Genomic DNA, 25292 nt, shown 5'->3' on the forward strand with positions numbered 1-25292 from the left:
GTACTTTGGTACAGTGTGACACTGGTCTTGCTTTTCCTTAGATCCACTGTTGGTGTTACTGCTCATGAATTCCGCCTTCCTGTGTGCAAATAAATTTCTTGAACTGTAGGAGAAGGTGGGAGTGAGAAAGGGAAGATGTTTGTTGGCATTGTTAATTCAGAATTCAGAAATACGTTTTAAAATAACTATCAAAACAACTGAGATTGATTTTTTTTCCCAGCCATGGTAGTTTTGGTGATTGAAAGCCAGTATTTGTTTTTTTTTTTTTTTTTAAATCAGATTTAAATTTGTAGATTATTCCAGTGAAGATGGCATGGGATGGTATCACTTACCATGTTCTTTGAAACCAGTTACCGGCCATGGCAGCTCCCTGTGGGGTCTACTGAACCTTGTGCCACACACATCCTTCTCTGTCCTTATGTAGCTCCACAGAAAATCAGTGCATGGGAGGATTTTGTTTGTCTCATGCCTTTAATCTTCTGTTCCATTAGCTGTCTAGTTCAAGGGTTAAATATTTTGGTAATAAAGTCATAGATAGTTCAAATCCTGTCTGCTCTATTACGGTTTGTTATATTTCTGAACTTTTCCGTACTTTGGTGTTCTCCAAGAACTTCTTTTCCCTTTCTAAATTTTACTCTTTTAATAGAAATGGACTCCTACATGAACACTGGAGTCTAAAAATGGCCTAATAAGCCTGCTATTTTTAGGGAAGGAGAAAGTTGCCTTTTGTTCTCTCTGTGCTTTTCACTTCCCACATGTTCTTTAGACTTTTTTCCCTCTGGTCTTGGTAGTGAAAGCTTTCTAATTCCAGATGCCTTTTCCTTGGTTATTTCTGGCTCCATTTGTCTCATAGTCAAAATTTTTAATGTCAGAATTGGACTGGGCTCTTCTATTTCTATTGACAGATATTTTGGATTCCTTTTCCTCTAATTTATTAAAATTATGAAATATCATACATAAAAGAGTGGAAACATGTTTTTACAGTTTAAGGAATAATAATGAAATGGACATTCATATATACTCAGCATGCAGGCTGAAAAACAGAACATTCCTAGTGTCTAAGCTTGTGTAGGAGATTTGGGAGTTGTTTTTTGTTTGTTTGTTTGTTTACCAAAAAACAAGACCAAAGACAAACCCAGAAAAATAGTAATAAGTAATGACAATAGAATTTTCAGAAGAAAATGAAAATGCGGATGCAGGTTTATTCCTTGCATTCCATAAAAAAAAGAAAGCTGTGTAGGGTTGTAAGTAGGATTAATACGGAAAGGGTTCAGCTGTTCATGCTGACTTACTGAAATTAGAAATAGAGTAAAATGAAGATTTCAAACATATACAATGAAAATATTCAGTGGACTGACATCCAGCATACCTTTGTCTGATGGTCTAAGGAATGATTAAAAATTTCCTATACTGGGCGCCTGGGTTTCTCAGTCATTAAGTGTCTGCCTTCGGCTCAGGTCATGATCCCAGGGTCCTGGGATCGAGTCCTACATCGGGCTCCCTGCTCGGCAGGAAGCCTGCTTCTCCCTCTCCCACTCCCCCTGCTTGTGTTCCTGCTCTCGCTATCTCTCTCTCTGTCAAATAAATAAATAAAAATCTTAAAAAAAAAAAATTTCCTATATTGGTCTCTCAACTAGAGAACACACGACTTCTCTTTACCTCATTGACTCCTGGTCTTTGAGGATACATACTAGTAGCATTTCCATGTCTTACAATTTGTTATAGAAAGCCCATTAAGAAATTATGCGTACACACACACACACACACACCTTTCATAAATCTCCAGGTAGCAGTTGAAATAGTAAAGAGGTGTGCTCTTAGGATAATCTTACTATCACATCTCTTCTCATCTTCCTTCCTTCCTCCCTCCCCCCCTTCCTTCCTTCCTTCTTTCCTCTCTGAGAGGCAGAGAATGCGAGTAGCAGTTCGGGGGCGGGGGGGGGGGCAGTGGAGAAGGGCAGAGGGAGGATCTTAAGCAGACTCCATACCCAGTATGGAGCCTGACTGGGGGCTCAATCTCACGACCCTGAGATCATGACCTGAAACGAAATCAGGAGTCCCGACGTCTAATCGACTGAGCCACCCAGACACCCCCTTTCTTCTTTCAGCCATACATTCCCACTCTTCATGGGCAGACTGCCTGGGATTGGCTTTTGACTTCATGGATACTTACCTAAAGATAGAGACAGAAGTAGCCTGAGTCTCAGTTTTCTTGCTGCCATGTATTGTCTCAGGCCTCACCTTCCTTACCTGGGGCTGAGGTCTGCTTGTAGGACCCTCAGTTCCTGTGGATTCCTCAGACTGGAGTGTGATGTACTATCTTGTCTTGTCTTTTATTTCTTCTGAACTTCCTGGCTTGTGGACTCATCATCGACAGAACTTTGTTAGGATACCTCTTCTGTGTAAGTGATAATATAAAAAAACTGTGGATACAACATGGCAGCTGTCATTTCTATGGGATGGTAGTTTGGAGAGTCTCCTTTGCTTATCTGGTGTTCACATGCTGGTGTGATCTCTGGACTCTATGCATTTCAACTCCTGAATATTCTGTTGGCCCAGAGTTTGACTCTCCCAGAGTAGTAGCTTCTGGATTTTTCTCTGAATGTAGTCCACTCCATTTTCTACCCCTATTGTGAGTTACCAAACTTGGGTGTGAATCAGTTCATTTAGGATCTTTCTCCTTCCCTATCATTTCCAACTCATGATTCTAGAACTTACTATTGATACGTAGTGAATTTGCCACTATGGATCACCGTTAATTGTTCGAATTTTCACGAGGTTCTAAAAATGTCTAGTTTTAAGATTAAACTAAATATAGCTTCTCTGAAAGGACCTAAATAGCATAGTTTCTCCTTTTTTCTGTGTCAGTCTCTCTGGGATTTGGCTGCTTCTAGAATCTTACAAAAGTTTTGCTTTTGATCCAAACATTGAAAGGTACTTTAATTGTGAAAGTAAGGTCATCTACATGGACTTAACATTTTAAGACAATTTAATGAAAGTTGTCTGGCTAGAGGAAAAGCCCATTTATAGAAATTGTCTTAAAACTCTGTTGTTTTAGATATCTGTTGTTTTGCTTTTTTCTACCAGAGATTTGATTTTGGCACTGAAACATTATATACATTGAGATGGAAGGAATATGTCTGCCTATAAATTATTTAAAGTGACTTTTAAGACATATATTTAGAGACTCAAGTGTCAATAGATGATTTAAGTAGCTTTTAAGAGATAAAAATTCAGTTTTAGTCTTATGCAAAATGTCCAGACTGTATAGTTAGACTGGAATAGATTACTCACCTGTGATCACTATTTTATACATATCCTTCAAAGTGACATGAAATGCCATCAAATTTGCTTATCAAAAGCTACTCAAGCAGGATACTTATTTTTCCCTGTTATCTTTGGTTTTCAGTATCTTTATGATAAAGCATGTTAGTATGACTTTAAGTTTTGAGTTATTTTTAGTTACAATCAAGTAATGGTTTTGTAATTGTTATCTGATTTTTAGCACACCACTTAAATAGGTTGGTGTTAAAACAGATATAGCTTCAGCAGTTCTTAAATATTAGCTCTTAGATTAGTTTCTATGTAAAAGTTTTTTGTTCATTATTAATCTAATCTGTAGAGAAGTTTATCACTTTACATCTTGGAAATTGAGGTTTGTTCTTTTTTGGTTGAGGTACATAGAAACATGTAGAATTAGAAAAAAAACTGTAAAGAGGCTTTTTACAGTATGTACGGAATATGGATGGAACTTTTCTTTTAGCACCATTCTTGAAAATGTTAGCTGAAGTCATCCCACTACATGGCAATTGATTATTTCACAAAGTGTGTACCGACTAGATGAGATGGGTGTGTTAATGATCCCCAACTCCCAGCTTAGCACAGGTATATTTTTAGGGTAGGGGATGATGGTAGTCATACTCACATTCACTATTTTAAATTTGGAAGTATCCTTAGAGATCCTATAACCCAACATTCATGTTTTTTGTAAGAAAACTTACCCAATACTGTTCTGCAGTATTATTGTTCCACAATATTAGGGACTTCTCCAAGGTCACAGAGACAATCAGTGTCAGTCAGGCTAGGAATTGGATCTCTGGATTCCTGTTTACCCATTCGTTCATTCATTGACATTAATTCATTCTGCAACAAATACATCTGGGCGCTTGTTTAGTTCAGGCATTCTTTCATAACTGAGGATATAACCGTGAGCAAAGTAAAAAAGGCCAGGGTAGCACTACAGTGACCTACACTGAATCTAAAAGTCCACACCAGTTGGAAGGAATCCCCTTTCCACAGAAGCTACAAATAGTTTTTCCGATAAATTCTATGCTCTTCAGAGGCCCGTTATCTTGCTATTATGTTGAAATGGTACATAATTTGGAAGTATGAACAATTCTCTGGCTAGAGCAATTAGTTGGGCTTTAGGAATTCATGTTTTGTTTCGTTTTTTTTTTAACAATCAAAGGCCCAGTGGATCATTTTTTGATGCCATGAAGTATGGGATGAATTTGAAGATTATTTTTATAAGTGGTAATTTAAAAAATGGGTGCTATTTTGTATAATAGTAATTTTTTACTTGAAGAAACCTTAAAAAGTTCTCATTTTCCTCCTCTTGTTGCTATTCTGTGTTCTTGTCTGCCATCTTGGTTTGATGTCATGGCAGAAGTATGTTTGTAGGTGCTACGTTGTGACAGTTTATTTCTTCTTTTTTGGGGGGGCGCAGCAAAAGCAAGGTTTATTGAGCAATAGCAAAGTGATGGTACAAAGCTCCCAAGGAGGGAGGGGACCCGAGGGGGGTGCCCTTGTGATAGGTTCTTAAAAGCATGTACTATTTAGGAAGGACTGTGGTTTTGATCTCTAAACATCCTCCTGTTATATGCATGAAGGATCCATTGCATAGAACGTTGTTTCCTGTTTAGTACAGAGAAATCTAGGATGACAGTTTCAGATGCCTTTTCCTTTATATGGCTGTGCAGCCCTGTGGTCATTCTGTCCCATGGGACCTGCTCTGTGGCCCTGGGGCTCAGTTTAGCCAGCAGACACCCTCCAGCCTCAGGTTGGGGGAGCACCAGCCGGACAAAGGGTTAGACTCCTCCCAGGTAGAGCAGAAAGAGAAGAAGAAACTGTACAAAAGATCACTGTGGTTCTTCTACAAAAATCTTAGCCTCTCCTTGAACTATTAAAAGAACATAAAATTGCAGAGTTCACACTAGCATTTGCATAGCAGATGTTAGGACAAATATCCATAATTTACAGTAAAACCATTTAAAGAAATGAAAACATTTAGGTAAAAATTACAGTCTTTTTAATCCTTTATTTGTCCCTCCACTGTTTTTTTCTCCCTCTCTCTTCAGCCAGTTAATTGAATGAGTGAAGGAAAGTTAAGGCTACAGGTTTTCATCTGTGGAAGGCCTTTTCTTAGTGTTTCTGCTGGCTCTTGCTGTTCTCTCCTGCTGCTAACATTAATTACTTTGCAGATGGCTCTAATTGACCCAGTAAAAGAACCTTATCTGTGTTCAGCCCTTCCCAGGCCTTACCGTCTCTGCAGCTTCTGAGGACACAGGATGTACTGCATGCTTTCTGCTCTGACAGAAAACCGAGTGTGGCTTCCCAAGTTCTGAGTTCTGATTCTAGCGCACCCTTCTTTTCAGCTCTTTGCTGAACCCTGTGTCCTACCTGGGCCCAAATCTGCCTTTGTAACAGCACCACCACCATGACTGATGCCCTGGCCCTGCTGGACTTTTAGCGGAATATACCTCCCTGCTTGCACGGCCTGGTCCCTCTGTCTGTATGACCTGCTCTTTCCCCGCCTCTGTTTCCCTGACAGTATTTGGTCACGAAGCTGCCTTGGCCTTGCTTTCTTTTTTTTTTCCTGTATTTTTTTTTTACTATGTTATGTTAATCACCATACATTACATCATTAGTTTTTGATGTAGTGTTCCATGATTCATTGTTTGCGTATAACACCCGGTGCTCCATGCAGTACGTGCCCTCTTTAATACCCATCACCAGGCTAACCCATCCCCCCACCCCCTCCCCTCTAGAACCCTCAGTTTGTTTCTCAGAATCCATAGTCTCTCATGGTTGTCTCCGCCTCCGATTTCCCCCCTTCATTTTTCCCTTCCTGCTATCCTCTTCTTTTTTTTTTTAAACATATAATGTATTATTTGTTTCAGAGGTACAGGTCTGTGATTCATCAGTCTTGCACAATTCACAGCGCTCACCATAGCACATACCCTCCCCAGTGTCTATCACCCAGCCACCCCATCCCTCCCACCCCCCACCACTCCAGCAACCCTCAGTTTGTTTCCTGAGATTAAGAATTCCTCATATCAGTGAGATCATATGATACGTGTCTTTCTCTGATTGACTTATTTCGCTTAGCATAATACCCTCTAGTTCCATCCACGTAGTTGCAAATGGTCTTGCTTTCTTATTGAAAAGTTCCTGATCATCCTTGTAGAGATGAATTTCCTCTTTGGGGGCAGCTTGATGCTTTGTTATTCATCCCAGGCAAGGTGCGGCCTTGTCTTTTTTTTTTTTTTTTTAAAGATTTTATTTATTTATTTGAGACAGAGAGAATGAGAGAGAGAGAGCACATGAGAGGGGGGAGGATCAGAGGGAGAAGCAGGCTCCCTGCCGAGCAAGGAGCCCGATGCGGGACTCGATCCTGAGCCGAAGGCAGTCGCTTAACCAACTGAGCCACCCAGGCGCCCCGGTGCGGCCTTGTCTTATTTTAGGTATGAGCTGAGAGGCACCTCGAGGATATGGACTGGGTTTGTTTCTCCTTGTGTCCTCACTCCCTCTAGCACGAACAACCTCCAGGTGTTCAGGGAACGGCGGGAGCAGTCGGGGGTTGGGGGGGAACAGAGGCAGATAGCCCAGCCAGTAATCTTGCATGATTGCCGGTGGCCTTGCCAGGAGCTGCAATTCCTTTCCTGTCCCGGGCCTAAAATTAGCCCTTCTTTAATTTCTTCCTAAAGGCACTGTGTTCCTCCTCTTTTAAAAAAATACAGCTTGTATTGTGGCTTCTTATCTTAAAAGGTAGTATATAGTCATTGTAAAAACTTCAGGAATTCAGGGGTGAGCCAAAGAAAGAAAATAAAAACCGTTGAAAGTTCCACAGGAAACAGTAGCTTGCTGTTATATTTGAGTGTCTACCTTTGCTGATTTTTTTTTCTTTCCGTAGTGTAAACATACTTTTAAAAAGTTACCGAACATAATATTCTCTCATTTGCTTTTTTCACTGAACAATTGTCTGTAAAACCACGTATAAATAAAAAACCAACTCCTACCTTCGTCATCTTTAGGGACTCATCCTGTGTGTGCGCGCGCGCTCTTGCCTGCTTATTTCCTCAGGACACCTTTATGAGTAGCGTTTAGGAGATTATAAAAACTTGTGGATTTAAAGGGTGAATATGATAGCTGTTGCCAAATTGTCCCCAGCAAGACGCACTAATATGCATTCCCAGCAGTAATGTGTGGAGTGCTCGTTTTTCTGACTTTTGCCCACTCTGGCTGTTATTACTCATTTTTACTTTCTAAACCGATGGGAAAAATTGGTCTTTTATGGTTGTTTTAATTTACAGGTCTTTTATACTAGTGCAGTTGTACGTTTGTATATAATTGAGGACCATTAGTATTTCTTGTTTTCTTTTTCCATGAACAGCATTTTGCGCATTCTGTTTTGCTAATTGCCAGCCCACATCCTTTGCCTATTTTCTATTGAATTGTTTATCTGTTTTTACTTGGTTTTAATTTTGGCTCCTTATGTTAAGGATGGCAACCCTTTGTTTTTCATATATTTTGCAAATGTTTTTTCTTAGTTTCTCTTGAAGTTTTGTGTATTGTATTTTTTAACTCGTGGAAGTTTAAAAAATTTTTTTATAGTCTTATCTGTTGTTTATAATTTCTGGGCTTAATATCGTGCTTAAAAAGGCCTCTTCTTCCTAACATTCAGCTGTATTTTTATAGCTTTATTTTAAAAAATATAAATCTTTGATGTATATATTTTTAGTTTGGTGTAAGATATGATTAGGGATCTAAGCTTCCCAAAATGTTAAGTCACTTGTCCTGTACATATTTATTCTTTATTCTCTTTCTTACCAATTTTAAATGCCATTATTTTCATATATAAAGTTTTTGATATGAACGTGAATTTCTTTTCTGTTCTTTTCGTTTCTTTTCTTTTCTGTTCTCCCCTTTGGGCCATTTGTCTAATCAGGCTGTGCTCTGTATCTTGGTTATTATAATAGTATATTATAATAGTAATATAAATTAATAGTAATATCCTATTGTACCTCCTTTTTTAAGGAAAAATGTTTGGGTAGACATAAGCATTTGTTCTTTAAGATGAACTTTGGAATAATTTTGTCAATTAATAAAAATTTGCTGGATCTTGCTTGGAATTAATATTAAAATTATAGGGTATATGTACATCTATGCATATGTATATATATGAAATTCCTTTCTGGTTTTGTCATTATTGGTAGAAACTTCTCCCCTAAACTATTTCTATGTGGTTTTTGCTGGTGCACATAAAAAAAATTTTTTTTTTGCATATTTATCTTGTAACCAGCTACCTTATTTAATGCTTATTATTTCTGTTAGATTTTCCATTAGTTTCTTTTTTATTCTTTTGACTATTTCATGCATACTTAGAAAGAATGGAACACTTTGTAAACATATGTGCAGTTTTTCTGATAAACTGAAAAATGGAAGAAGCAGGGAGTTCTTATCCTAGGACATGGCAAGAATTGGACTTGAAGGAGAGCTGTCTGTCCTGGACAAGGTTATAGGAAGGCAAGGTGGATCACAGGTCCATATCCATTCTCTACGATTTTGCTGTGTGTTTAATAGCTGTAAAAAAGAAATGTTGGGAATGTCGGAAGAGAACCCGCATTGGCAATATTCAACACACTCTAATATTCATTACTAGCTTAAATTTGTGCATCAAAGCATTTCAGGTATGTGTAATTGTGTTCAAAAGGTATGGTGTTTTTATTTGGATTCCGTTTTCCCTGTGTTTAAAAATCTTTTTTGTTTCACAATGTATGAGGGTAAAACCACATATATGAGAATACCTGGGACTCTTATAGAGGAATCTCAGAATTACTGGTATATACTTGCAGAGATATTGGCAGCCACTTCCTACGGTTTGACTTCAAGCCAAGGAGGAAAAATTGAACATCTTTCATTTTTATTTAATTAAAGATCTCTGTCGATACCACCTCCTCAGAAGGGAACTCGTAATTGGCTACCCTCATTGGCTGATCAAGCCAGCTTGGGTGGTGGTCATCAGCTTTTACATCTCAAGTTCATTCCTCCTTTCTCTTCTAGCTCCTCCTTTGTCTACTCCCTGTCTATTAACTTGCAGCCCTGCCTGTGTTCCCTGTTATATTAGACTAGGGTGTTACTAGTATGGTGCATAGGGCCATCACCTATGAGATGCAAGAGCTCCTCCACATTAAAATTTTGGCCGCAACCTCTTATGTGATTTAGGAACTTGTTAAATTCCTGTTGTGACCCTCAAAGAGGTTTACACCCTACATCCTGCTCTGCTAGGAGTGTTCTCCACCTGCAGCTCTCCTCCTATGAAATATGCCCACATTCCCAGCCCTCGCCTAGCAGGCTGTCTTTGTTTGACTTAACACAAAGCTTCTATTCAATCTGTAATTACTTTTACCCACTTAACATATCATTTCTACTCTGAAATTCCAACCTCTTCATGCCTACAATCCTTTAGCACAGCTTAAAAGTCTTATTGTATTGTTTACATTCAAAGGATTATATATTTTCTAGCTGAAACACTTTGGGTATAAAAATTATTTTAGGTGGGATGATTAATTTTTTCCTCAACCCTGAGAAAAGTGGCTATTGAAAAATCATTTGACTTTTAAGCCTATTGTTTTCAAAAAAGGAAAGCAACATAAGGACAGAGGATAATTATAAGGTTACAAACTTATGCTTGTATGAATGTACTGAGTTTAAATTCTATGTCTCTCTTCATTACAAGTTATAGTAATTATTTGATGAATTAAAAATATGTATGTGTATAAAAGGAGAAAAGAGAACCTTCGAGTGTAAAGAGGGAACAGGCATGGTGCTTCATTGTACAATGCTATTATGCTCAAAGCCCCATGAAGTTGCTCATCTCCATAGTGACCAGTGTTTGTTATTAAATGAATGAATGAGACCTGGTGGAGAGGGCAGCAGGAGACTTCTCGGGTAAATCTGTCAGGGGCCACTGGGCATGATCAGGGCTTGCAATATTGAGAAGCTAAGCCCTGTCAAACAGAAGATAATCAGATGAGTGAATATACATTATGAAAGTAGACATTAGTGGCAGTCTTGTTTCTCTACACACGATTTTTTACTCTTTGTTCACATAAATGTTGACTTCTGTTCTAATCCCAGTTTTGAACACATATAGAAGTAACTTAAGGGTTTTACTATTTTACTACTGAGGACTGAATTAAAATATTTGTTCTACTGTTCACTTAAGAAGGAAGACCTCACGTGACAAGAAGCATGGCTGGTCGAGACCTGACAAGTCCAGTGTACTGCAGTGAATGTGGAGTTGTAGCTTCCTGGCTTCCACATCTCTGACTGCTGACTCGTCTCCCACTATCTACCTTCTGATGTTATGCACTCAGAGAGAGAACCCAGGGACACTACCCAAGGTTGTCCTAAAATGGTGGCCATATAAACATAATCACAGAGGCCAAAAGCAACTGGAGAAGGAGACATACTCACAGACTGCTTGCTTAGTAGCATCTCAGCTTTAGGATACTTTTCATTTCATAGACTAGCCTGACTTTCCATATAGAACTTGATGTATGTACCTAAAATTTGACTTTGAGGTAGGGTAATCATATGTCCCAGACCTTCTTGGTTTACATCTGTTGTCCTGGCATAATTACTAATGTGCCTCTTTGCACTCCCCAAAATGTCCTGATTTGGATGATAAATTATATGACCATCCAGTTGGTAAGCCTTGGTGCTTGCTACTATTCTTCTCGATTTTTTCCTAGATCTACTGATGAAGGAATGCCCTGTTGGCCTCTAGGTCCTTTTTGAAGAGCTCATTCTGCTCCCAGCAACCCACACAATTTTTTTTTTTTAAGATTTTATTTATTTATTTGAGAGAGAGAATGAGAGACAGCACAAAAGGGAAGAGGGTCAGAGGGAGAAGCAGACCCCCCGCTGAGCAGGGAGCCCGATGCGGGATTCAATCCTGGGACTCCAGAATCATGACCTGAGCCGAAGGCAGTCGCTCAACCAACTGAGCCACCCAGGCGCCCCCACACAATTTTTTAATCAGGGGTATAGACTGTGAGGATTCGACACATTTCAGTGTCGTTCAATTTCAGTGAACATAGATTTCAGACCTGGGCTTCTAGAGACTGATAGTTTGACTTTTTTTTATAAGGAAGTAAATGACTTTGAACTCATGTAGATCAGATGGTTTTCTTGTGCTCCAACATTTGTCTTTCCTAGCATTTCCCTCGAAGACCAAGGCCCTGAACTTTACCTAATCAAACAATTTAATTTGCTTGATTAGCCTACTCAGCCTTTCATGACAGGGTTACCCAAAAGAAAGCATATGATTCTTTCTTTAAAGTAAGGGATTCAAGTTACTTAAAAAAACAAAACAAAACCCTAGGAGTCATCCACCTTTTTTGGTTAATAAGATTTTTAGGCAGAAGGGATTCTAGTAAGTAACTTTTCCCAGTTCCTAGGATGCTTGGCTTCTCCATAATGAGCCTAAGTGGAAGATATAAACCTTTGGGAGTTTTGATCCCTTGGCTAGGCAGAAGGGATTCCTAGTAAGTAACTTTTCCCAGTTCCTTGGCTTCTCCATAATGAGCCTAAGTGGAAGATATAAACCTTTGGGAGTTTTGATCCCTTGGCTAGGCAGAAGGGATTCCTAGTAAGTAACTTTTCCCAGTTCCTTGGCTTCTCCATAATGAGCCTAAGTGGAAGATATAAACCTTTGGGAGTTTTGATCACTTGGCTATTCATGGGCCTACTTTTGTTAGACACAGAAATCTCAAACTTGAGGACTCCAACAAATATATATATATATATATATTTATATAGGAAAAATCTCCCCAAGGCATATTTCTCTCTTTGTGTCAATTTCCAATGCTTAGACCTTGTAGCAGCTTTCTTCGTACATTTGCTGATGATTCTGAAATTCTTTGAACATTACATTTCTAAATTTTTCTTTGTGATAAATCTTGGAATTAGGATAGTTGAAACCATGTTTCAGTAATAAAGATGAAATCTGAGATTTAACACTATAGAATTTTATCTCTTACCCACCTTATGGTCCAATACAAGTTGAGTGGTTTTCCTGGGAAACTCTTCTCCAGATCATGATGTAGGAACTTAGGCTGCACCCATCTTGTATCCATGCCATCTGGGGCACGGGGCTTCCAGAGTTGCCATGGAAGAGAGAGCTTGGATAATCATGCATGGAGTATAATAACCACACTAGAGGGGTAGACATCACTTCCCACCATATCTTATGAGCCAAAATTCAATCTCTTGGCCTTAACCTCACTGCTAGAGAAGCTTTGAAATGTGGTCTTACTGTGCTAGGAAGGGGAAAGTGAAATGGGATATGGTGGCCACATAGCATCATTTCTGCCACAGCTCCCTTCATTGGTTTGATTCTTGGCTCACTTGCCATGTTTTAATAGTCTTACCGTTCTCCTGCTCTCAGAGTTCAGCATCTTCAAAGTGTTTACCCTTGTTCTTCATATTTGAGTAAAATCACATTCAGTCTGACTCTAGAATTCATGTTCTTTTCACTTCCTCAGTGGTACAGATTCACCATGAAGGTGCAGAGTGAGGGTGTTCAACAGAATTTCCTTACTCCAGTTCTTACTCTCTCTTCCACCTTGCTGTGAACTTCCATCCTACAGTGACCTTTATCCGATTTGGCGATTAATGATTAGAATGCTATTATATGCCCTTGTCATCACAAGCAAATAAATTTGTTTTCAACTCTTAGACATGCTCCAGTGATTGTGTGGTTGAGAATTTTGAAAATAATGAATTACCTGTAGAGAGAGGTAGGTAGAAGGTAGTTAGTGAAACCTCTCTCTGCCTTGGTGTTATGGAAGCGTTCCTCAGAGAAATGTTACCATCAATAGCCCTGTTTATGTATATTCACAATGCTAGTCGCTGACTTAATGAACTAGATATGAAAGAAGTTTCTGCACCCTGTCAGGTATTTTCAAGTACACAGAATCAAGAATTGTTGTTACTTTGACTATTAACTTTGATTTTTAAAAGGGAATGAGTATATGTACCATTATTTAGTTTCAAATGTAGAAACATCAGTAGATACACATTTGATTAGTAATTTCTTTTTTTTAAAGATTTTATTTATTTATTTATTCAACAGAGAGAGAGAACTTAAGCAGGGGGAGTGGCAGAGGGAGAAGCAGACTTCCCGCTGGAACAGGGAGCCCGATGCAGGGCTCGATCCCAGGACCCTGGGATCATGACCTGAGCTGAAGGCAGACGCTTAACGACTGAGCCACCCAGGCGCCCTTGATTAGCAATTTCAATAGAAAAAGTTGTCCAAGGTGCCAGCATCTGCCTCATTTCTATGTTGTAAAGGTTGACCTTCAGCTCATGCAGAGGACCATGCTGGATGCACGCCTGGGTCTCCCCCTCTGTTGACTGGCTCCAAGGCACCTCCAGCCTTCCTCATTGGCGCATGTTAGACCTGCATCAGATGCAGCTCTCCAAATGATGAGTGCTTCCATACTTCTGTTAAAGCAGTAATATCAAGATTTCCTAACAGGAAAACCTACACTTAGGCAGAACTAGAGAAAGTAAAATGTCAGAGCAGGAAGGGCCCACATCTGGCTCATACATAGTAGAACCTACTTTTGTCCTCCTCTTACTGTTAGGGTGAAATGAGTTAACCTCTTTCTAGTCCCTAGCACAGCACCTAGGACCTAGTGAGTGTTCAGCACATGGGACTTACCATTTGTCATCATTATTTCTAGTGGCAGAGCCCAAAGAGGAACCCAGATGCCCTAATAGTTGCCTGCTCTTTTCCGAGGCACATAGTTTGCATTCCCCACGTTGTATAGGGAGAAATGTGTTTGGAGAAATTGAATTAAAATAAAAGCAGTGGCAGCCTCATTCTCATTGCTGAGCACGGACTTGGTGCTGAGTTCTGGGCTACGCATGGTGTGTGCTTTCATGTAACCTCCAACATCCCAAGAGATTCAGACTCTATTGCCTTCGTTTGACTCAAGTGAAGGCTGAGCTGGGGAACTGGCCTGTGGTCACAGCACAAATAAGGGGCTGCTTTAGGCTTTAAATCCAACTTTGTCTGACTTCAAAGTCTTTATTGTTAACTGTTATTTTATTCCAGGGGTTGGCAAACTATGGCCCACAGGCCAAACCGAGCATACCTGGTTTTGCATAGTCCTCAGGCTAAGAATATTTTTTACATTTTTAAATGGTTGAAGAAATTGAAGAAGAAAAAATGTCCTGACACAGGATGATTAGGTGAAATTGAAATCTCAGTGTCCATAAATGAAGTCTTACTGAACACAGCTACGCTCATTTGTTTATATCGCCTGTGTCTGTGTCTAGAATTGAGTAGTCGTGGCAGAGTCCATGTGGCCCGAAAAGCCTAAAATATTCACTATCTGGCCTTTATTCTATACTTTTCCTCAGTGATTATGTTTTTGAGATTCCAGTTATTTAGAACATAATTTTGGGATTTTTATAAGGTCTGTCTCCTCCTGTTACCTGCCTTTTCTGTTTGTTCCATATTAATTAACCTATCCGTCAAATGATGCATAGTGTGTATAAACAGAGTTCACCCTTATAGTATCTATATTTTGTCTTTTTTTTTAAACAGAGTGAGGAATGATTTGTTACTGGAGAACGTCTGAGGCTTTTGATGAAAACCTGTTTGTACTTGCCATGGAGGGTGGCTCTTTGTGGTCTACACGCCCCTCATAGCCATCTACTGAGCTGATTATTTTTAAACCTCTAAGTGTCTTGGATGCAGAAATCACTCTATTTTCTTTCCCTTGTAGTGGTTTGCTGTCTTCTGATTATGTGGAGATCCACTACGAAAATGGGAAGCCACAGCACTCTAAGGTACAGTTAAGAACATATCGAAATCCTGCAGCATAAACATGCTTGCCCATAGAACTGTTCATCGCATGCTGCATTGTTTGATGTCTCTCTCAATAAAATGAGCTGTTCTCTTGTACAATGGTGCTATTTTTAAATTTAAAATAAGTTTAGGAGAAACTTATTAAAACTTATAAATGTTCGAGATAGCATTAGAGATTCTGTATATTCAGGTCAATAAAGAAATGTTTATTGTTTTGGTTATACATACAGTATCTTCTGGAAATGAATGATATAAAGAGCTATACAGCTCCATAGCAATACCTTCAAGTAGTAGATCACCAGCTCATGGTCATAGTCTGAATGATGAGCCTAGAATGGCTGTTTAGTCCAAGAGACTTTGGTGCCTGAGAAGGGCAGAGGACAGGTAGGGGAAGGGAGATTCAGGGAACACTGTCCTTAATCTTCACAAGAGTTCTGGGAGATGGATATTATTATTTCTGTTGTGCAAAGGAAGGAAGAAATTGAGGCAAAGAGGGGGCAGATAAACTTACCCAAGGCCACCATGGATTGTCATTGAAAGCTAATTGGGTACTCGATTTCCTTCAGTGGAGATTAACTATTCCTTTAATGGCGTGTCAGTAAGGAGCAAGTGGGTTTAGATGCAAATAAGATTATTTGCGTGTAAGGAAGACAGTGATCTCTACCAGTCAGGATGAAAATCCTGGGGATGGCTACATTCAGAGACTGATTTGTGGGAAGTCCACAGAGTACCACTGAACCTAAGCTGTGTCCACGGAGCAGATGCCACGGGCACAGGAGAGGAAACAGGGAAACAAAATACAATGGGAAACTTTGGATTTTTTTTCTACGTTGCTAACGAGTATTGGCACAGAAGTGGGCCTTTCCTGTGTGGGCTTGCTGGGTTGTGTACCAGAGAGAACTAGGTTTTTTCAGTGTGATAGCTTCTCACCAGATATTTATGGGTGACCTTCATTGTAAATACTGCCCAGGGGGTTATGGAATTTCTCAGGATTTATAACTGTCCAATTAACAGTGGGCACATTTGTAATTTGATGCGTGTTTTAAGCCTTTGAATTTTATGCCACAGATTAAGAACTTCCAGTTATTATTCTTATTGTTCTGTCAGTTCTTGCCTCAGGCTGCATCTTGGGGGTTGTTGAAGCTCCCGAAAAGTGAATGCTGTGGAAAGCGGGCAGAAATGCTAAACCAAGCACGGGAACGGTGCTTTCTGGCATTTGTACAAACCAAAGCTTCCGTCAGCTGTGCCAGGGCCCTGAGCGCTGCGGGTGCTGAATCATGAGTCTGGAGTAGAGAAGATTGCACGAGAACTTTATAGACTTAGCAAAGGAGCCACATTTGCAGGCCACAGTAACCTGAGTCAAATGTCTCACTAACAAGTTCAGTCAGTTTTTTTTTTTTTTTTAGAAGCAGAATAGCTAATTGGCCTCCAGAGGTCATTTGAGGTCCCAGAAGGAGACCTTACCAATAAGGCACATCAAAACTCCTATCAGTTACAACTAGTATTTAAAACAAAGGGTATTTCAGCTGTGGCAAAGGAAGTGTTTATTGCACTTTGTTTTTGTGTTCATTGCTTTTCTCTTATTGATGCCTCATTTTCTCCAAACAGATCGTATACCCAAACTTACTGCTTCCTATATAATGAGTTAATGGTAACAGTCTGTTTTTTATGTGTCTGTATTTATATATACACCCCCCAGAACCAAGATGACATGGTGCACAGTATGTTGAAGCAGAATTTTTTTTAACCTAATAACGTTATGAACATTTTAACATGTATTAAATAATCTTCTAAACTTTTATTTCTAAAACTGTGTAATATTCTTTCCTATTCATTTGCTATAATTTATTTAAAAATCCCATAGCAATAGACATTAGATTGCTTCCAGTCTTTTACTATACAAATAATTTGTAAGGAAAGGCCTTCCTGATACATTTTTTAAAAGATTTTACTTATTTATTTATTTGAGAGAGAGAAAGAGAGTGGGGAGGGGTAGAGGGAGAAGGAGAGAGAGAATCCGAAGCAAACTCCACAGAGCTGATGCCGGGCTCGATCTCATGACCCCGAGATCATGGCCTGAGCTGAAACCAAAGGTGAGACACCCAACCACCTGAGCCACCCGGGCGCCCCTCCTGACGCATTTTGAACCCATCTTTAATAATTGCTTAAGGATTAATTCTGAGAATGGGATTTTCTGGGTCAAAGCATTGGTACCTTTCTTTAAAGTCTTTTGGTACATATTGATAGTTTTTCTTTCTGAAAGTTTATTTAGATCCACACTCTTCCTACCATTACTTTTTTTTTAAAAACTTTTTTTTTAAAACTTCAGATTGCCTTCCATGTTAAGAAAATCTTTGTACAGAGTACCAGTGAAGGAAATTAACATGTGAGGATGGTTAGGTTAATTAAACCTGTTTCAACCCAGTGTGTAACCTTTCTTGCAAAGATTTCACACTGTTTAGACAAAAGTACATGCACACACACCCTGTTATTCACTAGGGATGAAAAGAATTACGCCAAGCCTATTTGGCTTCAACTTTTAAGTGCAGACATTTAAAATATCCCAAGAATTAGTTTCAAACAGAATGATGAATCCACACTTTGAAGAAGCTTGTCAAGGTTTTCCCACTTCACCACCACCAAGCCCCTACCTAGTTCCCACTTCTTGCCAAGAGAGGCCAGTGTCTTAGGCTTTTATTTTTATTGGATGAAAGTGGGTTAAAGGGACTTCTTTTCCTTGTGAAGCTAAGATAGGAACTGGAGGGGTCAATGAGTTAAGTAATCAATATAGAATAGGTGTCAGGTATCAGTGAATGAGTATGGAAGCACTTTTGTTCTGCATTCGACAGAGCAATTGCTTTTGTTAGAGTTCCTACACAGCATATGATAAAACAACTTTGGTGACTTGTTGATTGACTTTGTTGATGAAACTATTAAAAACGAGTTAATTTTTGGTGTTTTAGTTCTTGCATAAGTGAACTAGGTGTCAATACGACAGTGTAAAAGTCCTTTTCAACTTTAACATATTTCTATTAAGTTCCTTTTAGGCGAACCAATAACTTTGAGTGCTTACTAATATTTTGGTTTCAATTGTGCTTAGGAAAAGAAGTATCAGCTGGCCAGCAATGGAAAACTGAACAGATAGATGCTATGCACCCATCCCCACTTCCCTCTACTTTATTACTCTTTATCATTATTGGGTGGGGAAAATGCCCTTTCCTAGCTCTGTTTACTCACCCTGGCTTCTTCCTGTCCCCTTGCTCACTCCCGCTCCGGGAAGGAAGAGCCACTTAACTGATGGGAAGGAGTTGGGTATGTCTGTGTTGTTCTTATTCCCTTCTTTTATGGGATCCACCTCCTACAGGAAGAGCACGTTCTCTGTACTTTTCCACACTCTAAGGTGCACAGTAGCAGCCTGTTGTGTGTGTGTTGTTGGTGGGGGTTTCTTGTTCCATGTTGTCTATCCCCGGGTTGGTAAGTCTAGCCAGCTCAGGGTGTGGCATTAGCAGGCCTACTGATTCTCAGCTGATCCTCTCCTCCGGTATAGCACTAGCAAAAATGAAGGTGGCGCTTCGATCTGTTTCAGTCCTGGGTCACTCTCTCATTTGGTTTTAAACTTGTGTGGCTACCACCTCACACGCTCAAGGATGCCTATGATCTGAACGATGGACAGTAGTATGTGCTGGTGAGGATGTGGAGAAGTAGAACCCTCACAGTCTTCTGGCGGGAATGTAAAATGGTGGAGCTGCTTTGGAAAACACTTGGGCAGCTCCTCAAAAAGTTAAGCATACAGTTACCTTATGACCCAGGTGTTCTACTCCTGGATAGATATCCGACATATGTTTAAGCAAAAACTTGTACATAGATGTTCACAGCAGCATTATTCATAATTATCAAAAAAGTGGAAACAACCCAAATGGCCATCAATCGATGAATAAATAAGATGTGATATATCCACACAGGGGAATATTATTCAGTCATAACAAGTAAGGAAGTACTAATGCATGGTACAACGTGGATAAATCTTTCAACATTATGCTAAGTCAAAGAAGCCAGTCACAAAGGTCCATATATTGTATGATTCCATTTGTTGAAAATGTCCAGAATAGGCAAATACATGAAGACCAAAGCAGGGTACGGTTTGGTTGCCAGGGGCTGGGGGTGAGGAGGAATGGGAAATGGCTGCTCATGGGTGCAGGGTTTTCTTTTGAGGTGATGAAAGCATTCTGGAATTAGTGGTGATGGTAGCACACCCCTGTGAGTAGACTAAAAACCACTGCATTACACTCTTGACAAGGGTGAATCTTATGGCTTGTCACTTATATCTTTTTTTTTTTTAAAGATTTTATTTATTTGACAGAGGGAGACACAGTGAGAGAGGGAAACAAGCAAGGGGAGTGAGAGAGGGAGAAGCAGGCTTCCCGCCGAGCAGGGAGCCCAATGCGGGGCTTGATCCCAGGACCCTGGGATCACGACCTGAGCCGAAGGCAGACGCTTAACGACTGAGCCACCCAGGTGCCCCGGCTTGTCACGTATATCTTAAAGGAAAAATAAACCCTCAGGTGGGTTTATTTACCCACCTTCTCAACAAACCTGAATCCTTTGCTCCTTTCAGACTGGTCTTGTCACTGAGGCTCATGAATAAGTCATTTGTATTGTTAAACAGATAACTGATTCAGCTTACTATGATCTAGTCCCTGTTTTGGTACTGGGTGTACATCAGTGAACCAAGCAGATAAAAATCCCTGTCTTTGTTCTTTGCTTTATCACCATAATCACATCACTCTCCTAGAAGTTTTCTTACTTTTTTTTTTTTTTAAATCGAATCATCACCATGGCTCAGTTCAAGCTCACTCCTTCCGTGAACTGTTCTTGGCAGGGATTGCTGTTGGAGGAAATGGGCCTCTGTGGGCATGGCTCCTGGCTGGGAAATTAAAAAAAAAAAAAAAAAAAAAATCAAGAGAGCAGACAACACTGGCTCCTCACAAAGCTATTTTAAGTTTGAATAGGATAATTTTGTAAGAACTATTAAAAATTTATATAGCATTGGTACAGCTAAACTGTTCTAATACTTGAACATTTTTTTCCTATTGAGTTTAATGAAGGTAAATAATTAAACTGGTGTTGGGGTCTCAAGTTCCCTGATTCTTTGATATATTTTTTCATTTCCTTATGCTGCGGTATTCAAATTCAGGTGTATGTGTCCAGTTAAAGAGATCTTTTTCTCTTTTGCTATCAGCCCACTGATGTATTAAATAGATTAATAGACCCTGATGATTGAAAAGTTTGAATTTAAAGATATGCATGCAAAATAATCATTTGAATATAGTGTCCTATTTTATTATTATATTCAGGATCTGGAATATCAAAATATACATACACATTTGTGAGCTAAGGCTTGCGTAGTTTCAAATGTTTATCCAGATGTTCAGGAGTTTATGAGACTTTTTTTTTTTAAAGATTTATCTATTTATTTGAGAGAGAGAGGGCTAGAGGGAGGGAAAGGGTAGAGGGAGAGACTTTTTTTAAATTAACATGTAATGTATTATTTGCTTCAGGGGTACAGGTCCGTGATTCATCAGTCTTACAGAGTTCACAGCGCTCACCATAGCACATACCCTCCCCAGTGTCCATCACCCAGCCACCCCATCCCTCCCACCCCCCTCCACTCCAGCAACCCTTAGTTTGTTTCCTGAGATTAAGAGTCTCTTATGGTTTGTCTCCCTCTCTGGTTTTGTCTTGTTTCATTTTTCCCTCCCTTCCCCTGTGATCCTCTGTCTTGTTTCTCAAATTCCTCATATCAGTGAGATCATATGATACTTGTCTTTCTCTGATTGACTTATTTTGCTTAGCATAATACCCTCCAGTTCCATCCATGTCGTTGCAAATGGCAAGATTTCATGGGGTTTTTTTTTGATGGCCGCATAATATTCCATTATATATATATATAATGGAATATATATATATATATGGAATATATAATATATATATTATATATATATATACCACATCTTCTTTATCCATTCGTCTATTGATGGACATCTAGGCTCTTTCCATAGTTTGGCTATTGTGGACATTGCTGCTATAAACGTTGGGGTGCATGTGCCCCTTCAGTCACTACATTTGTATCTTTGGGGTAAATACCCAGTCGTGCAATTGCTAGGTCGTAGGGTAGCTCTATTTTCAACTTTTTGAGGAACCTCCATACTGTTTTCCAGAGTGGCTGCACCAGCTTGCATTCCCACCAACAGTGTAGGAGGGTTCCCCTTTCTCCACATCCTCACCAACATCTGTCATTTCCTGACTTGTTAATTTTAGCCATTCTGACTGGTGTGAGGTGGTATCTCATTGAGGTTTTGATTTGTATTTCCCTGATGCCGAGTGATGTTGAGCACTTTTTCATGTGTCTGTTGGCCATTTGGATGTCTTCTTTGGAAAAATGTCTGTTCATGTCTTCTGCCCATTTCTTGATTGGGTTATTTGTTCTTTGGGTGTTGAGGGGAGAGAGAGAGTGTCTTAAGCAGACTCTGTGCTGAACATGGAGCCCAATGCAGAACTTAATCTCACAACTCTGAGATCATGACCTGAGCAGAAACCAAGAGTCAGATGCTTAACCGACTGTGCCACCCAGCTCCCCAAGAGTTTATGAGGGTTTCTTAAATGATGAAGAAAGTAAGAACTGACTGGTTGAACTTTACTGAAGAGAAAACGAGGTAATTAAACAGACACAAAGGTGGGGCAGTTGTAAAATAAATCATATTGAAACAGGAGATTCTGTTTTCTAATAGGATGTATTTAAAGTGAGTGGAAAGAATCAAACTGTTTCTGTCATTCAATCGATAATACCAGGGAACCAAATCTGTTTTCCTCTTTAGGTCATTAGCACTGGGCTCACAGAGCTGTTATCCCAAGCCACTTCTGATTAGGAAGTGTTTTCAAAGATGCACATTCAGTTAGGGTCCCATTATTGGCAGGAGTGGCCTGGTGGTTTCCAGGGGGGTTCTGAGCTCCACAACCTTGTGGAGCAGAGTTGCCATTATTTGAGCATCATCTGGCTTGTGGAGTGTTCGGATGTGAGGAAGTGGTAGGTTGGGGAGCATACTTACTAGGATTTTTAAGTTCCTTTGATTAGCCAAAAACTTCCACTTATCGGATGCTCTATTTTGTTGCATTTAAATAACTCACTGACAGTTTCGAATCCAAAAATGCTGACACCTCTGTGGACACACACAGACTCCTGTCATGTGCTGAATGAGCCCCTTTTGTTCTCCTGCCTGCCAATTGCCTAGTCACAGATCTGTAATGCGCTCCTCAGTACTGATCGCGAAGTGGCTGGCCAGGGCTCTCAAACTGTCTGAGAAAGAAACACTAACTGGAGAGCCTAAAAACGTGTCATTCAGTTTGGCTTTCTGCTATCATTCGCAGAGCCTTTTCACACCTTGTCATTGTCTCCTTCTCTGTACAAGGAGGTAGTAGTTACTATGAGACAGCGAATGAGTGTTCAAGATGGTTAGATCCTTGGGTGGAAGGTACCCCCAGAGCTGACTCTCCAGTGTCCCCACTCACAACGCCCTCTAGGAGGGGCCTCTCTGCACTGGTTCGCTCCTGTTATCCCTGTAACCCAAGAGGGAATGCCTCTTTTCAACTAGGATTTTTTGAATATGAAGTACTTCAAGAGCTTACTTTGCAGTGGTATTTATGAAATGCTGCGTATACCTGGAGAGTTGCCAAATAGTATTTTTATGGTAATGCTTTCTTAAAAACTCGTTATAAATTTAGTAATAAGAAACTCAGAAAATCCTCTAATACTACCAGATACTAATACTAAATCAGAGCCTGCGGAATTCCTCATAGTGCTTAATATGACCACATAATCTAGATATTCAAGCTTTGTTACGATAATAGATGTCAGGGATTGCATGTTACCTCAAGTCTTATTTCAGGTTCAGAAAATATGGTGATTTACCTTCAAATATACAGAAAATTGAAACAGTTCCTTCAGATAATATCCTACCTTAATTAAAACAACTAACAATGACCTTTATACTGAGAGAGCATCAATCTTCAGTTTCTAATGGGAATTAAAATGAAATCTAAGAAAGGACTTGGAAGTATTTTCTGGGAAAAAAATCTGGAAAATATAGCTTTTTTTAAAAAGGTCAAGTAAATATGACCATGTTTGCTATGCACTAATAATCACCTGACTTAAGAGAACTTCTTGGTGTGATACAAAGTGCTAAATAATCAGTTCGATGGAATTTACAGTTACCTGTGGTTGTTTTTAGAACCATGTGAAGAGTCTGAAATTTAATTGCAGAATATTGACCTGGATTCACAAATTGCTGAGATGCATGATACCATTTGTCCTTATAAGTTCTAGGGTTGAATATACAAATAAACCTTCTCATGTTGCATACAAGTCAATATTTTTGTAAAAAATTGCCTTTTGAGAACCAAACCCCATACAAAAGCAACCTTTTACAAAATATTAACAAGGTTATAATACCAAATTTAGACAACCAGCACTCGAAATGTGTATTATAGTTTCTAAGAGGAAACAAACTGAATTGGTTGGGGAGTGGTCTTTGATATATGGGTAGACACCCTTATCACTGTAAATAGCCTCTGAGGCTATGGTAATACAGTATAATGAGCAGCGATCAAAATGACTGGAAATCATCAATGAAAAGTCAAAGTATGTTCAGTATATTCTATTTAAGGAAACAAATAGGAAGCTTCTGGTTAAACAGTGTGGATTCAATGCTTATATTTATCTCTATTCCCTCCCAATAACCTAGTCAAATACTAGTCAAAGAAAAAAGAAGGATATAAACCCACAAGGACAAAGACAGGAGAAGAAAAGACTGCAGATGAGAGGTATTCATAAAATTTTAGGAGATAGAAAGCAAACAGATAGGGGTTTCTGTCAGGTTTGAGCTTTTCCTGTTCTGCTAAGTTCCATTAGGGAAACCCAAGAAGCAAGCCGATTGAAGATCCAGGACTTGAGGGTACATGAAAGCAGAGAGGTTGGTTCAGAGTCTACGTGGAGGGCTCTTACATCCCTGCCCCATATAGCCAGGCAGCCGTCCCTTCTCTACTCTGGTAGAAGAGCTCCATTTATAGAGAAAAATGGAAAGGAGGGAATTATCAGAGAAATAATAAAAGTTTCCTAGAACTGAAGTGTGTGCATTTTCTTAATTAAAAGTTTTGACCGAGTGCCCAGCACAGTGAATAAGCCAAGACCCACACCAAGGCATGTCTTGAGATTTCATGAAAATGGGGATGAATAAAATTCCCTAAAGTCTTCTTGAAAGAGAAAAATTATATTTTATAGAAAATATCTAACATCAGAATAGCAGCCGTTTCTCAGCAGCAATGTTAGAAGCTGTGCACAATGGTGTTGAAATGCCAAGAGAAAATAATTTCTAATCTAGAATTCTCTACCCACCCAAGTGGTTGATCTAGTGTGAAGATAGAAAAAGAAGTTTTTATATATGCAAGTTCTCACCAAATTCATCTTCCATGGTCACTTTTTCAAGAAAGTACCAGAAGATGTGTACCTTCAAAAAAGGGGAAGATGAGATCATGAATGGAGAAGATATGGGGTCTAGGATTCTGTGTAGAAGGGAGGCAGAAGAGTTCCCAGGATGACCCTAAACAGAACTCCTGGCTGGTGGCTCTGTGTCAGGCCCAGTGGGAGGCCAAAGGGGGACAATAGGGCTGTCTCCCAGAATAAAATACATGTGACAAATTACCTATTATGTGTAGCCAGGATGTAGCAGTATAAATATTCCATTCAGAAATACATAGGTAAACAGCAAAAGAAACAGATAAAAGAGTTAAAAATGATTGTCATGGAGGTGAGGAGAGAGAGAGAGAGCGTGTTCACTGGTGCGTGAGCAGGGAGAGGGGCAGAGGGAGAGGGAGAGAATCCTCGAGCAGACTCCCGGCTGAGTGCGGAGCCCATCACAGGGATCTCACGACCCTGAGATCATGACCTGAGCAGAAAATAAGAGTAGGACGCTTAGCAGACCGAGCCACACGGGCACCCCTGTGTTTTTAAAATAGGCCTTATAGTTACTACTTGACTTTGAAAATTAAGTTCATATAATACTTCTAAGAAATT

General features: G+C 39.6%; 1 protein-coding gene across 1 annotated transcript in view; it reads left to right on the forward strand.

Moving 5' to 3' along the window:
- Window positions 1-25292, forward strand: part of ADAM23 (ADAM metallopeptidase domain 23) — a 160975-nt gene that overhangs the window by 70929 nt on the left and 64754 nt on the right. The window contains exon 4 of the mRNA XM_064586977.1: window positions 15084-15147. Within this exon, the coding sequence (XP_064443047.1) occupies window positions 15084-15147 (64 nt within the window). The remainder of the gene's footprint in view (window positions 1-15083; window positions 15148-25292) is intronic.

Source organism: Mirounga angustirostris, unplaced genomic scaffold, assembly GCF_029215605.1.
Source record: "Mirounga angustirostris isolate CCGP_5_RB_7025 unplaced genomic scaffold, mMirAng1.0.hap1 SCAF_3, whole genome shotgun sequence".
NCBI lineage: Eukaryota > Metazoa > Chordata > Mammalia > Carnivora > Phocidae > Mirounga > Mirounga angustirostris.